Raw genomic sequence first — 18874 nt, 5'->3', positions numbered from 1 at the left:
ACAATATGAAACATATGGAAGGCTTTGAATGCCATGAAGATTTTTGTTCATTTCCTTTATTCTCTCCTCTTCCAACCACAGTCTTTTTCTATCACACTTTTTCTCTATCTTCCCAGAACAGGGCAACTTACCTTTGAGTTTTTCTGCTTCTTTCTCTTCTTCTTTTACTGTTTCTTTTCTTTAGCTTTCATCTGTTCTTTCATTATCTTACTCTCTTTAGCTCTGCTTTATGTCTGTGTTTTAGCCTGGAACATAGCATTTTCTCTCTGTCTCTTCCTCTCAAGTCTGTGGCTTTGTCTTTCTTTCTATTTCTATTTAAAAAAAATTTCTTCATCTCCATTTCTCCTCTCTTGGAAACAACCTCTATCTGAAGCCTCCATCTCTACTGAAGGCCCTTATCAATCTGTCTGTCCATCACTCTCCCTGTTCTTCACGGATTTAACAACTGTCTCTGTCATATTTCTCCATTGTTTTTGTGTGCTCAAGCCCATTGGTTGGGACTTTTTACCTGTTTTACCTTAGTAATAAAACCATTTAAACAAAATAAATCCACACTGTCTTCATGGGAAGTGACAAAACTACAAATCCAATGATAGAATGAAGAAACAGAGAATTTTGAGTATTTAATTTGAGTTTGATCATTAATTAAAAGTGTTGCAACACATCCCACAGGAGTCATAAACACAATGATTGTGTCATTGCTGTTTTTGTTTAACTGCTGTTTTTCAAAACCTTTGAATTAATTTCATGCTCAAAAAGTATCAGAACGCTCTAAATATTAATCAAAGAAAATGTATGTGGTTTATATGGCAAAATACATTTTTACAGGAAATATTTGAGATCCAATCACAACTTGAATCATTTGTTGCTCCAATTTCACTCCAATTTGCTGACAACCAATTTGTAATTAAGACCCCTGCTTCCTTATAGCAATTACCCAGTGACTCGGGGCAGTCAATTTTGTATGTGTGTCTTCCAAAGCACATCCAGTGTCGTTCTGGTTCTTATTATGATGCTCCCTCAACCAGGAAGTCCACCGGAATATTTATGGGCAGGAAAGAATGCCTTCTCCGGACTTCTACCGTGATTGAGCCTAAAGGGTCCCAAGACATCACATGGAGTCGCTAGAGAGCGATGAGGCATTACATTCTCAAGTGATATCATAAATGAACAGCATTGCGAGAGTTTCATCTGTATAGAATCCACACTCGAAACAAAGGAATAAAAAATGTATGTTTTCCTATTTTATTTAGAGGTAACAGGAGCGTAAACAAATTATTCTTCACTTAGACCATTTTCCGCGGGTGTAGATTGTTGTTTGAGTACCACTGCATTTCCACCATAACTGTTTCTATTTGTTGTTTCCACAATTCTCCCATTCCTCTGCATTAGTCATCTTACGACATTGCAGTTCTTGTGTTTGAGGCATTTAAAAAAAAAAAATTATCTCAATCTTACAAAATACAGTAAACTCAACTAACCCCACACAGTCGCTCTCCATACTGCATCTGGGTTAAAGAAAATCAACATTTGAAAGTTGCAGCAATTTATAGCAACATCTGCTGCTCTGCCAGATGGTTAAATCATGTTTTGCTCATTTCCAAAGCGGCAGTGTGAGTCTGCTTCCCCAATCTTTCCTCGGGTTGTTTTGAAGACTGTACTGATGTTCTAACTGCTGCCAGAGGAAATTATTTCCCACAATCAGCTTTCAGTGTGATGTTTGGATAGATAGAATGGTGGATGAATACTGGATGAATAAGATTTAACAACCAACCATACAAACTCTTTTACCCAATCAATGTCTTTTAGAAGACATGCCATGCCACACACTCTTGTCAAAACAAACAATTTAAATAAATTAAAATAACATCATTAAACAGGACATAGAGTACACTTGGGGTTACAAAATGGCAATAGACTACATTTTCTGCAAATCCTGTCATGCCAATCTTTTGCATAGTTTTCCCTGTGGGTGCTGTCTGATTTTGCCTCAATCCCCGGTTTTATTTTGTCATGGACAGCGTTTCCATAATTGGGCCTGAGAGAACAATCCGGTCCCATAACGTTTATACATTCTCACTCCGGGTCCTTTTAGTAGCACCCTGGGATCCATCGCCGGTGTCACTGAAGTGCAGCGCAATGACCGGTTCCACAGGGATCTGCCGGTGCTTAACCAAACATCACCAACAGCACAGAAAATTCAACAGAGTGGATGACTGGGCTATGTGTGTCTGTCTATCTGTCTTCATCTGCCTTGGGGAGAAATCAAGCTGCATTTTTCCTGGCAGATCAATGACAAGTGGATGTTTGTAAAAGGGGGGGGGGGGGGGGTCTTACAGAACTGTGGATATTGTTTGGTTGTAGAGACGCCATGGAAATTGGACCTCTTAGCCAACGCAACAGCTTTGAAGGAGGATGCAAGAAGGCTACATACTGGCGCTATGGTTTTAATGGCTATAATAACTGTCATCAGGAGGTAGAAAAAACTCTTCATGCAGTAAAGGATAATGGCACTTAAAGCTAAACATCATTTGCATATTTGACTGAATAGGACAGATTATGGCGATAAAGTGCTTTGGTGAATCAAAGGCAAAACTCAAGGACAGAAAATGTCATTTTGAAATGCAAATGCAGAAGCAATGAAATGATTTTCAAAAGAAAGTTGAGGCAGGGATTTGACTGTCAACAGCACTGGCGGTGTCCTAGCCTTTTGCTTGCTCTCCCTGTGTGATTTGGACTCTTTTTTTTTGAGGAAGGAAGGAAATGAGGAAGGAAGTGTTCACTTTCCACACAGCTTGTACCTTCTCTTCCCTGTTCCTTTTGATACTACTCAGAGTTTTAGTCACAAATGGCAACATATCATGTAGCCATGCTGTTCACTGATTACAGCTCAGCCTTCAACACCACTGTGCCCCACAAGCTAGCAGTGAAGCTCAGGAATCTGGGTCTCGACCCCTCTATGTGCAGATGGATCCTGAACTTCCTGACGGGCAGACCCCAGGTGGTGTGGATGGGCAACGTCACCTCCTCCTCACTGAATCTCAATACTGGTGCTGAGCCCGCTCCTGTACTCTCTCTTCACCCACGACTGCCTGGCAACCCACGTCTCCAACACCATCGTTAAGTTTGCTGACGACACCACCATCATAGCCCAGATCTCTGACAACGACGAGTCAGCCTATAGAGACGAGGTAAGGTCACTGACTTCGTGGTTTCAGGATAACAACCTCCAGCTCAATATGAGCAAAATGAAGGAGGTGATTTTTGATCACAGGAAGCAGCGTCGGGGAGACCACGCCCCCATACACATCAATGGGTCTGCATTAGAGAGAGTTCACAACACCAGATTCCTTGGTGTCAACATCAGTGATGACTTGACCTGGTCTCATCCCTCTAACATCTTGGTAAAGGAGGCCAGGAAATGGCTCTTCTTCCTATGCCGGTTAAGGAGATTTGGCATGGATTAGAGGATACTCACCAACTTCTACAGATGCACTATCGAGAGTATCCTGTCCGGCTGTGTCACCGCCTGGTATGGCAGCTGCACCGCCCTTGACCGTAAAGCACTTCAGAGGGTGATTAAAATAGCAGAGAGCATCACAAGGTCTGACCTGCCATCCCTGCAGGATCTCTACACAGAGAGGACTAGGAGGAGGAGCAAACAAATCATTACAGATCCCAGCCACCCATGCCATGGACGGTTTACCAAGCTGCCATCAGGCTGAAGGTACAGGAGTATTCTGTCCAAAACAAACAGGCTATGGGACAGTTTCTTTCCTCAGGCTGTAAGGCTGCTCAATTCAGGAACCCTTCTTCCCTTCCATCCATAGTCCCATGCACACCTGTCACTTTATATCATGCTCATCTGCCAAACATATCATGCACACCTGTCTCTTTTACATTGCACTACGTTTGTACAGTTGTATAGTTATCATTATTGATGCATGTTTTTTTGAAAAGGGTTATTACTGATAGTTTGTGTTATCTTGTTATCTTCTTATTTATATATTATAATTACTGTTACTTTTTAAAATTTATTTTGTAACTGTCGGAAGTAGGAAAACCAATAATTTAATTGCCATAACTTGTTATTGCAAATGACAAATAAACCTTTTGAACTTGGTCTGGGTCTCCATTGTTGTGGTCTTGGTTTGGGTCTCCAGTGTTGTGGTCTTGACTCCATATCTGCAACATATTACGTTGATAGTGCAATTTACTTTTGGCCAGGGCAAATAGATATCTTAATAGTTTTCTGGGATTGTATATATTCTGGGTCTGTACTATCTCACTTTTCTACACCCAAACTAAATGCAAGTATTTTAGTATTCCCCAAAGTAAAAATCCCTGTGCTTAAATAGAAATTAATTGAAGTTGGTAACACTTTACATTAGCAGGTGTTCTCAGCTCCAAACCTGGTGTGAACCACTGCAGTAAGCAATCCTTGTTAAAGGGGTTAGAAAGGTTTATATCGTCGCTGTCGGGTGGAAACCTTGTATCTCCATTTTGTAATTTTTATTTTTGTTCATAAATCATTGCTATTGGTCACCCTTCACATCTGTCTGTGAGTTTTAACCAATGAACTGTATTAACAAAAAAACAGGCAAGCCTAGTTCAGCTGGCCCGCAATAGAAAGTGTTGCCCATGTGAAAGGCTGTGTCGTTAACCACTACACCACGGAGCTATACATTTGCTGGCTGTCAGTATAACGTAACTCTTGTCCAAATCCTCTTTTTTGCCAATGGCCGTTTTAATAGTTAATTGGCCATTTGTGAATGACAAGTTATATCATTTCAAGTCATAAGAACGTCATTTTTTTCTTTCATGGAAAAACAACTAACTTTTTTCACATTTGTGAATGAGAATTATACAATAACTATCAATAATGGTGATAACTAAGTTTTTCATCAAGTGAAAAGACTAGAATCGTGTAATCTACCAGAAATAATGAATAAATGTCTTTGCTCTCAACAGATTCAAACTTAGGTCTGCCACATGAGAGGCACGGTCTTTAACCACTACGCCACAGCATTACACATTCCAGCAGTCGCTAGACTCCATTGAGGATTGTGTTAAACTGACTAAAGTTCACTTCCACCATAGCGTCTATGTATTGCTTTTGCCACTGGCCATTTTAACAGCTTATTAGCCAGTAATAGGCTTACTTGTATCTACTAACTTTCTAGGAATAATCATAAGAATTGAGCAATTGCTAGTGAGACTTAAGATGAACTTTTCCATGCCGGAATCAGTGGCAATATAACCGTATACAGTTTCAATTAAGGCTTACTATAACATAACTACTGTATGTTAAGCCAGTAAATGTGTTTGTCTATCCTGACCCAAAACGCATGCATGGATGCGTATTTAGAAAATCCACTATAAACAGTCGCAATATAAATGTAAACTTTTATTTCATGCTTACTATAATGTAGATGCTAACATTTTTAGCCAGCAAAGTTTTTGTCTATACAGAATAATTCATGATGCGTATTATACTCCGCCTGCGAGGAGATACGAACTTGGGACCTATAGTTCACAGGTCCGCTTCTCTAACCACTACAATATTTAAAAAGTGGTAGTCAGTCAGTCCCTCACTCACTCAGTAAGAGACATTCGCTCTTCTTGGCCGGCTCCACTTACACGGTCCGGCAAAAAGAGCTTGTGACTAAACCTCATAACTCCACTGGATCCTAAAATCGGTGGCAAAACCTTGAAGCTCCACCCTGCCTCCATCTTCAATGAAGATGTTCTGTGGACAGCAGAGCTCAAGCTAAATAGTACTGAGGCAATTTCATGTGACTTTATCGGAAGTGCAATCTTCATATTATGATGGACTACTTGATTTTATACATTCTGTATTATTAATGTATTTATTCAATTTTTTTATGGCAATGTAATCAACTATCTAATAAATGTACACTACAATACCTTTGAGAATTGTGTTTGAACGTGTGTAACAAGGCTAAGTAAACAACTGGCTGTTTGAGTAAGTAGATCTACAGCATTTCCTTTACTCAAGAAACACTAAGTCTAAAAAGTATAATGTTTTACGTATTAGAGGCCTGAGACGTGGGAGCGGAGAAGAGCGCCGGCAAACCATGTTGAAGTGCGGTTTAGTCTAGCATTTGTCATATAGTCATAGGCAATACTGTCTCCAATAGACTGTTCAGTAGCTTTTAATCTTTTATAACAAGACATTTTGGCCAAATGTTTTCAATGACATGATAAGCACCTAGCTACAATAAACATTGTAACCTGTAAGTTGATGATAACGTAATGCGACGTAACACTTACTGCCTCAGATGTGGTCGTTCTAATCAATGATGGACAAAACACATATCTTGCCATTCGCTATTCAAAAACCTCATAACTCTGTTTGAGCTTGATGTTGGTAAATATTAACAATGTAATGACTCATGCAAGTATCTGACCATAAAGACACAATACCAACGTTGACAGTGCTGTGTTCAATTATTTAAAAATCCTAGGAAAAGTAAAAGTTTTGGACAAGGTTTCCGACCGACAGCTGTGATATGTTAATGGTTAAAGTGTAACCTAAGTGTCTTGTGAGAGTTTTTAAATTAAAACAAACAAGCATTTCACACTTTTCTTTCTAACAAAAACCCTAGTGTGTGTTTGAATCTCAACCATTGTGTAGATATGCCAAAGACCTAAGGCTGCCTTGTGTGAGTTTGAAACAAAGCTGCCTTGTCTCTTTGTGCTCTAATGACTCATTGTGGTAGGACTCAGGGTTCTGCAAGCTTGATTTTGGATGTTGAACAAGGAATGTGTTTTCCTCCAGCACGTTTTTGCCAGAAAATGTATTTCCTAGTTGAGTAACCAAATAGTAGAATGGCTTGGCGAGATATGCATCAGAGAATATGTGAAACTGCTCTCTCTTTAAAACCTGCTCTGGAGGTGTTGCTGCAAGGCAATGCCATAATTGTGAATTGGACATCACAAACATTGGGCAGCAAGAAACCTGAGCAAGAAACATACAATATATATGTATATATACACTCACCTAAAGGATTATTAGGAACACCATACTAATACTGTGTTTGACCCCCTTTTGCCTTCAGAACTGCCTTAATTCTTCATGGCATTGATTCAACAAGGTGCTGAAAGCATTCTTTATAAATGTTGGCCCATATTGATAGGATAGCATCTTGCAGTTGATGGAGATATGTGGGATGCACATCCAGGGCATGAAGCTCCCGTTCCACCACATCCCAAAGATGCTCTATTGGGTTGAGATCTGGTGACTGTGGGGGCCATTTCAGTACAGTGAACTCATTGTCATGTTCAAGAAACCAATTTGAAATGATTCGAGCTTTGTGACATGGTGCATTATCCTGCTGAAAGTAGCCATCAGAGGATGGGTACATGGTGGTCATAAAGGGATGGACATGGTCAGAAAAAATGCTCAGGTAGGCCATGGTATTTAAACGATGCCCAATTGGCATTAAGGGGCCTAAAGTGTGCCAAGAAAACATCCCCTACACCATTACACCACCACCACCAGCCTGCACAGTGGTAACAAGGCATGATGGATCCATGTTCTCATTCTGTTTACGCCAAATTCTCAACAGAAATTGAGTGTCTCAACAGAAATCGAGACTCATCAGACCAGGCAACATTCTTCCAGTCTTCAATTGTCCAATTTTGGTGAGCTCGTGCAAATTGTAGCCTCTTTTTCCCATTTGTAGTGGAGATGAGTGGCACCCGGTGGGGTCTTCTGCTGTTGTAGCCCATCCGCCTCAAGGTTGTGCGTGTTGTGGCTTCACAAATGCTTTGCTGCATACCTCGGTTGTAACAAGTGGTTATTTCAGTCAAAGTTGCTCTTCTATCAGCTTGAATCAGTCGGCCCATTCTCCTCTGACCTCTAGCATCAACAAGGCATTTTTGCCCACAGGACTGCCGCATACTGGATGTTTTTCCCTTTTCACACCATTCTTTGTAAACCCCAGAAATGGTTGTGCGTGAAAATCCCAGTAACTGAGCAGATTGTGAAATACTCAAACCGGCCCGTCTGGCACCAACAACCATGCCACACAAAAAATTGCTTAAATCACCTTTCTTTCCCATTGTGACATTCAGTTTGGAGTTCAGGAGATTGTCTTGACCAGGACCACACCCCTAAATGCATTGAAACAACTGCCATGTGATTGGTTGATTAGATAATTGCATTCATGAGAAATTGAAAATGTGTTCCTAATAATCCTTTAGGTGAGTGTATATATATGTATGTTGCAAACTTGTTGCAAACTTACAAACTTTTGAGCACTACTGTATGTATGTTTTGAGCACAACTGTATGTATGTGTATATATATATATACAGTTGTGCTCAAAAGTTTACATACCCTTGGAGAATTGGTATTATGTAAAATGTTTGCTGGACCACATAAGCGGAAGGGGCTAAGAAGAGTGAATGTCTCTTACTGAGTGTCTGACTGACTGACTGATGGTCCCTTGTTAAGTAGCGTAGTGGTTAGAGACGCGGGCTCTTGAACAACAGGTCCTGCGTTTTCCTCCTGAAACACTCTAAACACCTGATGCCTGAGGTTCAGGACCGAAAAACTTTGCTGGCTACAACTTTACGTAGCTGTAATAGGAAGCCTAAAATAAAATGGTTCTGGTGGATGTTAGGATTTGTTCAGGATAGACAAACACTTTGCTGGCTTCACGATTCTCTCTTTATACATTTCAATAATGGCTTTTATTGTAATAAAGTGCTGCCAGAATAATATCCTGCTGCTAAAATAATGCTAATGAAACCTTGAATGGCCATCACAAGTTATCGTCACCTATATTGATAGATACTGTATCTATGTCATTCAAAAATGGCTAATTAGCTGTTAAAACAGCCAGTGGCAAAAGAGGATCCATTTAGGATAGACAAAAACCTTGCTGGCTACACGATTCTCTCATCTTTTCACTTGACAAAACTGTCTGTTATCGCTACCTATATTGATACAGTAGTTATTGTATCAATGTCATTCACGAATGGCTAATAAGCTGTTAAAACGGCCAATGGCCATAGATGCTATTTGTGGTGGAGGTAAACTTAATAAGAAACGTTACTCAGTTGAACACAATATAATCCCTGGCATCTAGCGACATATTACTGGCTAATAAGCTTTTAAAACGGCCAGTGGCAAAAGTCATACAGTTCATATACACTATTTGTGGTGGAGGTAAACTTAATAAGAAACGTTACTCAGTTTAACGCTAGTGAATGGTATCTAACAAAATATTCAAACTTGGCGTGATGTTAATGAATGAAAATAATATAATGCAAAGAGGCTATACTAATGCCTGACGTGTGCAGTTTGGTGGCGTAGTGGTTGACGACAATGCCTTTCACGTGGGCAACCTGAGCTTGATTCACGAGACGGCAACCTCGATTTTCACATTTTATTGCGGGCCGGCTAAACTAGGCTTGCCAGGTAATTTGCTAAAGAAAACAGGCAACGCACATATATTTTATTTCTTATTGGAGTCATAGTCAACTGTAGGGTTTAACAGAATGGCATGATCATAAAACAAAACATGGCAACAAACAAAAAAATGAAATGACCCCTGCAGTCTGCATAGCCTTAGTTCTTAATACTGTGTATTGCCCCCTTTAGCATCAATGACAGCATGCAGTCTTTTGTAATAGTTGTCTATGAGGCCCTGAATTCTTGCAGGTGGTATAGCTGCCCATTCATCTTGGCAAAATCCCTCCAGGTCATGTAAAGTCTTTAGTCGTCTTGCATGGACCACATGTCTGAGATCTCCCCAGAGTGGCTTGATGATATTAAGGTCAGGAGACTGTGATGGCCACTCCAGAAACATCACCCTTTTCTGTTGTAACCACTGGAGGGTCAAGTTAGCCTTGTGCTTAGGGTCACTGCCATGCAGGAAAGTATTTATTCTCTTAAATAAGAAAATAAATAACACTTTGTATCAAACAGCCAAATTATCTTGTTGTGTATCTTATTGTACTCTTATTAGCATTTGCCTTCCCAATGTTCAATGTCTTAGTGACTGTATTAGCCTAGAGAAACATTAATGCCATGCACTATGAAATAACCAATGATATGTTTCCATTCTCTGTCCACAAGTAATACTTAGAAAATTAAGAAATAAGAAGATTTGGGATTTTGGGATTAACAGATTATATATAGTCACAAAAAAACGGTGTAACATGAAGAAGCCTCAGGCTTGTCTGGATCCCATGTGTTTGTTTACATGATATGTCAAAAAGGCTGGTCCATTTGCTTTGCAGTATTTGTATTCGCTAATCTCAAAAGATGACAAATACTTTAGTCAATAAATCCCCTCCCATAGAATTATACACTCACAAATAACAAATTATTTCTTTAACCAGAAAGATTGCATTTAAATGGTCACATTTTTAAGTGAGCCCTTGCCAAGAAAGCAGCATACAATAAATAAGGTAGGCTGGGGGCTGTGACAAGTGGCCCAGCTAATGTTCCAGTGACAACTCTCTCTCCAAAGATTCACCTAGAACAGGGCAAACCAGGCAGGACACCACCAAACAGATACCAACCGACCTTAAACCACCCTGAGAAAAGGCAGAATATATGTAGAATATGTGTGTCATGACCATGTGACCTCAAATCCCTGAGATATAAACGTGAGACGATTACCTGAGGCAGGATAAAAAGGGCAACAATTGCGGTGTACAAATTGGAGTTTCAAAGAAAATGGAAATATGCAAAATGGAAAAATAATCTATGGGGTTACCCCAAAGACAGTGGGTCAACAGGCAGTTAAGCATTTAGCATCTTAACAGTACCTAAAATGTTGCTGGAATCCCATAGTCGGCATGGTAAGCAAGGTAAGCACATTAATATCAGGACATTTTCATAAGAAAGTCTAAAAGAGCAGGTTTGTATTCTGCCTCACTTTAATCTGCAATTTACACGAATAGGCCCTTTATGAAGGCATCTGACATTTTATATTGTTTTGTATCAGCAGTGTGGGAGTTAGTCTCCCCTCCTACGGCTCAGTAAAATGCTTAGGGATGATTCAGCCTTGCCATTGATCCCTGGGCAGATCTAAATGGACAGAATAAACAGCAGTATTTTAGTTAGAATCAATGGGCATTAATGTTATTTACTTTGCCCATTTGGGTTGAACACCGCCTGCCCGTCCTCCAATTAACTGACCTCGTAAAAACATTTCCGTATTTTCTCCTTTCTTCCCTTCATCCAAATGACTGTATATCTGATTCTCCCAAAATATTTTTGGATTCCTGATGAATGTCTCTTGCAGCTTGACTTTGATGTGGGCTTTGAAGATGCTTTATGAGATTATTGGACACTGGTTGTAAAAGTGCCACCATGAGGCCAAAACGTGCCTCATAACATTTTATATTTTATCATGTGTTTGGCAATATGTACCACATGTCATCAAAACAATTAACTTTTAAACTTGGAATTTCATGGCTAACAGGGGATTTAGTGATTCTGCTTAGAGTGTGTATTATGCGCATATAATAAGCATACTATACACACATCGCAAAATGGAAGGTTTAAAATTAAATATTTGTTATTCGCAAGAGTCTTGGAATTTTATACAGCGTTCTGTGTTTTTATTCTCATATACCTTCTGTTGTTCTACCTGTGTGTTATTGTGTATAATTTAACAGACATCATTTGACAGCACAAATTAGCCCATGTATCACATTCATCTTTGAAACAGGAAATTTGTGTTTAAGGTTGAACAATGTTGAATCTATCTTTCAGGGTCCAAGTTGACTACGACTACAATGACCAGAACATACAAATAATTTACTTGAATGGGGACTCATATTTCATTCATGCTATTTACATTCCTTTTATCTTGTCTGATAGTTATAATCCAGATGGATAACCTCTGTCGAACTGCCCCTGAGTATCAATACATATACAATTCCCATGGAATGAATAACAGGGCAACAATTGCATTTTGGGTGTCACCTCTAAGTTATCTGATGTTATCTATTATCTTCATTTAAAAAATAGGAATCCCCACAGCATATTTAATGTGGACAACAGAGTCATTAAATGCTAAAATAGGCTATTATTGTTTTCAATTCTTCCCCCATAAACATACCTGCCCGTGACTAAAAACAATCTGTTTAGAGTGATATTATGTCCTATTAACATTTCCTATTAGATGTTAGATATCACTCATCTGTTTTCTATTCAGTTATAATAGCTATTATGGTACGCACTGGACTGGACACAATTGGCGATGAGAGAATTGAATCCCTCCTCTGCTGACAGCTGCTCAATTTATGTGCGGAAGACTAGATTAACACTCCATTTAAAATTTTAAGGGAAAAAAAATCCACCCTCGCTTTCTCATTCCATTTGTCCTCTCCTCCTCCAAGGCTAATTGTATAGGTGGGCCGATAAAGTAATTACTGTACATTCATCTTTTTTTCTGTGCTCAAGGTGTCTGATCTTAAAGGAGTACAAAGCAACAATGAGTCCACATCACAGATATAATTGAAGTTTTGTGTGTGTTCTCCAAAATAACTGTGAGTGTGCGTTCACTATGGAAAACCAATGGTGCTTTAATTGTTTTTCTTTGTTTGTTTACTAGTGGTTATGACAATCCGTAGCCTCAGCTAATTGGAAAAGCTTGTGTGTGGACTTACATAATAACGATGTGGTTTTAAGTGCTGTGTGATTGTGTCCTGTAATGTGTGTTTTTGTGTTCCAGGCTACCCACGCTATGACATAGTGGGGGACCACAGCAAGGGTGAATACCACCTCTTGATTCAGAGAACCGAAATGCAAGATGATGCCTCCTTTGAGTGCCAGGCCATCCAGGCAGCCATCAGAACACGACCCGCTCGGCTGACTGTGCTTGGTAAGATCCAACTACAGTACCATTTGATTAAATTCAAGAAAGTGTAAAAGATTGTACTGTATGTATGTTTCCAAAGTCCATGAAAAATCTAAGGACAACTTTGTCTAAGTTGATGTTTCATAGAAGTGACATGTCAGAGTAAGTGTTGAGTGAACTTCCTGTTCGAGGCCAGAAAACACATTAAATTTGCAAAACCATGTCAAACTGTTTTACAACAGTTAGGGCAAGTGGTAGATCTGGGGAAAGTCATGATTTTGCATTTTAGTGAGCTATTACATAAATAGCATGTATATGCAGATCAACACCTAAAGCTATACAGCCAACATGTTGTCCTAACCATGGGTACATGGGTACTGAAAATACAGGTACAGTATATACCGATCAGCCATAACATTATGACCACTGACAGGCAAAGTCAGTAACACTAAAAATCTCATTATCATGGCACCTGTCAGTGGGTGTGATATATTAAGCAGCAGTTGAACATTCTGTCCTCAAAGTTGACGTGTCAGAAGCAGGTAAAATGGGCAAGTGTAAGGACCTGAGCGACTTTGACAAGGGCTAAATTGTGATGGCGAGACGACTGGTTCTGAGCATCTCCAAAACTGCAGCCCTTGTGGGGTGTTCCTGGTCACTACCTATCAAAAGTGGTCCAAGGAAAGAAAAGCAGTAAACCGGTGATAGGTTCATGGAAAGGCTCATTGATGCATGTGGGGAGCCAAAGCTGGCCCACGTAGTCCGATCCAACAGACAAGCTACTCTAGCTCAAACTGCTGAAAAGGTTAATGCTGGCACAGATAGAAAGGTGTCAGAACACACAGTGCATCACAGTTTGGGGCTGCGTAGCCGTTGACCAGTCAGGGTGCCCATGCTGACCCCTGTCCACTGCAAAGTGCCTACAATGGGCACATGAGAACTGGACCACGGAGCAATGGAAGAAAGTGACCTGGTCTGATTAATAAAATGTTCTACATCACGTGGATGGCCGGGTGCGTGTGTCACTTACCTAGAGAACACATGGCACCAGGATGCACTATGGGAAGAAGGCAAGCCGGTGGAAGCAGTGTGATGTTTTGGACAATGTTCTGCTGGGAAACCTTGGGTCCTGCCATTCATGTGGATGTTACTTTGACACGTACCACCTACCTAAGCATTGTTGTGGACCATAAGCACCCTTTCATGGCTACGGTATTCCCTGATGGTATTGGCCTCTATCAGCAGCATAATGTGCCCTGCCAAAAGGCAAAAATGGTTCAGGAATGGTTTGAGGAACACAACAACGAGTTCAAAGTGTTGACTTGGCCACCAAATTCCCCAGATCTCAATCCAATTGAGCATCTGTGGGATGTGCTGGACAAACAAGTCCAATCCATGGAGGCCCCACCTTTCAAATTACAGGATCTGCTGCTAACATCTGGCTGTTTTGGCGGCAAAAGGGGGACCCATACAATATTAGGCAGTTGGTCATAATGTTATGGCTGATTGCTGTAAGTTAATTAAATTTATGTGACAAGCTGTTTAATCTGAAAGTCTTATCACCCCTTCCACTAAATACAAAATGCAATGCTTCATGATTTGATTTGCAAACATTTGAACTTGTTGTGTTGAACTACGCCGTTGACATTGTCCTGCTATAAGGGTACAGTGTAGGAATGTGTTGTGCACCTCCACTGTAGGTAGTGGACAAGATATATATGTACTGCACTGTAGTGACTTCACAAGTTTATTTGATTAAAATGCCGATCAGAGGGTTTTCTCTCTGAATCTCGAGTGAAAGGGTCTTTAGACTTCAACCGAATGGTGTCTACATCCCTGCAAAAAGGTGCAAAATTAAAAGGGTTTAAAAAAAAAAGGTTCTATGTTTCATATAGAATGTTTTAAGAGAGGAATCTGAAATTATTTCTATAATATTTAAATTGCTCTGTAATTCTTTGAAAGGGGGAGTTGAAGGAAAATGAATCAGCTAGAGATAAATCATGGTTGCATCCTCCAAATCAGGACTAATCAGGTGATGCCAAATCACCCCAATCGCTTTTCCATCAGCCATAATTTGGGTTGGGATCGATTGAGCCCTCCGATTCAAACCCTCTGGTGCCTTGGGCAGAGGCAAGGAAGAGAACCTTAATTAGCATTATCGATTAATCCACCCTTAAAGCATGATATATTCCTGAGGTATCAGTTCATTATTCCCTCTCTCAGTGGTTGCATTTTTGCCCACTAATCTAAAGCTGGTTACTTAGTGGGGAGAATGAAGCGGGCAGTTGAAGAGGGGAGTTAAGATGTTGGTGATTCAGCTCCATTAAAATGATTAATTATAGATAAGAAGGGCACCGTTTGTTTTTATTTATTTTTTTCAGGTTGGGAGACAAATCATCCTCCTCCCTAGAGCTAAGCCATTAGCCTGACATTTAATCCCAGACAAATCGGCTCGCTTTGGGAAAAAGTTGCACACAAAGCTATCAGCAGAACTTGAGACTGAGCCAATGTAGTTAATGTATGGACGCAGTCACGGTCAGTCCCTACCTGTCACTTCCCCGCTCTGGGGACCGTTGGGGATTCGGCGGCCACTGTCCTCACTCCATCTCTTGACAGCTTAGCCTTGTTGTGCTGTTATAACCAGAGTGGATTACTGCCCATACTCCTGTCCGGCTCCTATCAAGCATTTGCTGATGTCAGCAAAATACTTGTTTGAATTTTTCTGACTTTGATGCTATATAAGGTGTTTATGATTGGTGCTGGGAATACTTTAGATCATTTTTGGGATTCTCTTAATAAGGAAATAATTATATTCCCCGACACAATAATATTACAACACATTGCTTTCCTGGGCCTGAACTACATTTAACCCAATCACCGTCATTAACACCGAGCACAAATTCATCTGTGAGTCCAAGCAGTAGCGTTGGTAAGAAAATGCCCTCTGACAGTGACATTTGAACTTTGAACCCCATCTGAGAGTGGCAGGTTAATCCAGTTGGCCTTCTAGCCGTGGCACTGTTGAATAAGAGATGAGAGAATATAGGTACACGATCTAAAGGAGGGGCCCTTGAGGCTAATTAGATCCCTGAAATGCCCCCCGAGCAATGCAGGGAGGCCAACACCAGTAGTCACCTGGCTGAAGGGTATAGCATGGCATTAGCATTCTTTGTGCAAATGCTGACGCACAAAGATTTTATGAAATGCAATTGACTGATTGTGGTTGCAGCTGCTTTTAGATTGCCTTTTCCGACTTACAGTCTTAAGTCATTGTACGCAGTGTTTAATTTGTTAATATATTGGTAAATACTATTTGTCAGGATCTTGTGTCTCTGGGGTCAGTTTGCAATGTAAATATTGTAAGAACAAAGATCAGATATTATTTAAGATGCCTCCTCAATCATTCTCCTACCTTTTAGAAAGCTAGCAAAAGCTACAGTCTCAAGGTCAGGCCTTGACACCAATAACACGTGACAGTTGTTGTGGTGTGAGAGAGAAGGGCATCTCTATTGAAACTAGAATGAGATTAATTATGGTCTCCATCCCTGTGCCTCCCATCTGTCCAGCGTAGCACTTCATTTTTTATTTCTCTTGTCGTCATAGATGCGGGAAGCGTGTATGAGGTGTTATACAATTTGCCAAAGGTATAGAATTTGTCGACCACTGTCTGTTCAGAAACAAATTAAGTATTCATTCAGTATACTAGTTGGCATAATAGTCAGAGGATCAATAGCTGCCTTCAGAATATAGCATAGTTGTGAATTGTGTGTAACTCAATGACAAGGGAAAGCAGCGCAGTCCGGAACCAGTACCTCTTCCACAGAACAGCAAGCAGCCAAAACCCGCCTATCTATGAAATACTTGAAGAATTTAATGTATTTGGAAGAATTGTAAGGTTTCAAACACTAACGTGGGAACCAAGTATGTGAGTGGAGTGGGAACTTGGGTGTGGAGCGAGCCTAATATGACTGGAGCGTGGAGTGATATGGTTATCCCTCAGAATCGCTCCAGTACGGCTGTAAATAGCACTTACTTCATGTGGTCCGGTCACGCCCGCACACATTTTTAAGATACATGTGTGCTGCTCAGCTCATTGATTAAGCTGTAATTGAGTGTGCTAAATACTTTAATAAAAAACTGATGAGACACCGTTAATGTAACAAAGAGATTAGGAGGACAACAGAGGACAACAGCAGGGTTTTAATCAGACTTAGTTGGTGCTATATTCAACTTACTGTTGTGCTAATATTGCTTCCATTTGTATTTATAAAGGAGAATCAGTAGCAATTAACTTAGCAGGAGAAAAATGCCTTCCAAAATGACTAGCCAGCACGTAATGCCACGACAGCCTTGTGGGAGAAAAGTGGCACAGAATTAAATCAAATGCATCAACTAGAGGTCCTGACAGAGGTACAGACTCCCCTAGTATACCTCACCAATAAAATGTCCTGGTAGAGGTACAGACTCCACTAGTATACTTCATCAATAAAACGCAGAAAGAATTGGGGAACATGGACATAATTCTCCCTGCCTTGTTGGCATTAAAGATTTTCTATCATCTCCACTTCATAGAGGCAGTATTATAAAGACAAACACCTAGGTTGTTTTTTTGTGTCTAATTTTAAAGATGTATATTTTGCAATATGTTTTATACAAACCACAAGATCACAAGTTAAATTATGATGTATAGTTCATATTCAAATCCTGTCAGGGTTAAGAAAAAGTGCAATTGTTCCATCAATCTGACAGACAGATTTTTTTTTCTTTTTTTTCCTGTGCAGCATAACATTAATCAACCAAATCAATGTTCAGGCAAATCAAAGTTATTCAAACTTTCTGAAAATCACCCTGCATAGAGCATCCTGGAAAATATTCAGAAAATCACCCTGCATTGAGCATCATGGAAAATATTCAGAAAATCACCCTGCATAGAGCATGCTGGAACATATTCTGAAAATAACCCAGCATAAAGCACGCTGGAAAATATTTTGAAAGTCGCCCTGCATAGAGCATCATGGAAAATATTCTGAAAGTCGCCCTGCATAGAGCATGCTGGAAAAAAATTCTGAAAATCACCTGCAAAATCTGCAAAAAAGATTTTCTTCCAAAAACGGTTCTTGGGATGTTAAAAGTTTTAACTATAATGCTTTGCCTTTCATAAACTGACATTGTCTCCAATACAAAGTTCTATAAAAGTTTTAAGTATAATTCTTTGTCTTTCATAAACTGACATTGTCTCCAATACAAGGTTCTTTAAAAGTTTTAACTACAATGCTTTGCCTTTCATAAACTGACATTGTCTCCAATGCAAGGTTCTTTAAAGATCTTTGCTATATGCTTTGCCTGACAATGTCTCCAATACAAGGTTCTTTAGAGGTTTTAACTATAACGCCTGCCCTCAGAAACTAACATTGTCTCCAATGCAAGGTTCTTTAAAGTTTTTAACTATGCTTTGCCTTTCATAAACTGACATTGTCTTTAGATCCAAAAGGTTCTTTAGATCCAAATGTTTTACTATCACTGTGCAATATCTCTTTTTTCCAAGAGTGTAGCTACAAAGTAAATCTGGCATGAGCATGTCTGCTGTCCCATGTGAATGAGCGGGCTGTTGGGTAGGTGAAGTTGGAAAGTACATACTGTAGAATACATGAATCCCTACCCAGTAAGATTCTGAAGCAAAGTTGGTAGGAAAATCTCCTTAGTAATGCAAGAACCTAGAAAAAAACATAAAGAGGAGCCAGGCTTTGGCGGTTTGGCTGTTCTCTTTTAGCTATGCATTGTGGAGATTATCACATTAAATGGCCTTTTGGAGTGAAATTGTTTATCAAGATATTAAAATGTATATATTAAAATTAATTGCTACTCCTCAGCAGTAATTGTAAATGTCAGTTGGCTTTTCATAAGCAAGTATTCAAAAACAATCACAGTGGATATAGAATGTGTAAGAAGTATTTTTCATTGTAAATATAAATGTAAGTTGGCCTTTATAGTACAGTGATTTTATAGATACAATTAGCAGTGTGA

The 18874-nt window shown here is 39.8% G+C and overlaps 1 protein-coding gene across 2 annotated transcripts in view; it reads left to right on the top strand.

Annotated features, from left to right (window-relative positions):
* The window catches only part of kirrel3a (kirre like nephrin family adhesion molecule 3a), a 206976-nt gene that overhangs the window by 114599 nt on the left and 73503 nt on the right, over positions 1 to 18874 (top strand). For both annotated transcript variants that reach the window (XM_010870739.4, XM_020047869.3), the window contains exon 3: positions 12725 to 12874. In XM_010870739.4, the coding sequence (XP_010869041.1) occupies positions 12725 to 12874 (150 nt within the window). The remainder of the gene's footprint in view (positions 1 to 12724; positions 12875 to 18874) is intronic.

The sequence above is a fragment of the Esox lucius genome, chromosome 7, assembly GCF_011004845.1.
Source record: "Esox lucius isolate fEsoLuc1 chromosome 7, fEsoLuc1.pri, whole genome shotgun sequence".
NCBI classification, from domain to species: Eukaryota; Metazoa; Chordata; class Actinopteri; order Esociformes; family Esocidae; genus Esox; species Esox lucius.
This window is presented reverse-complemented; position numbering and strand designations above follow the sequence as displayed.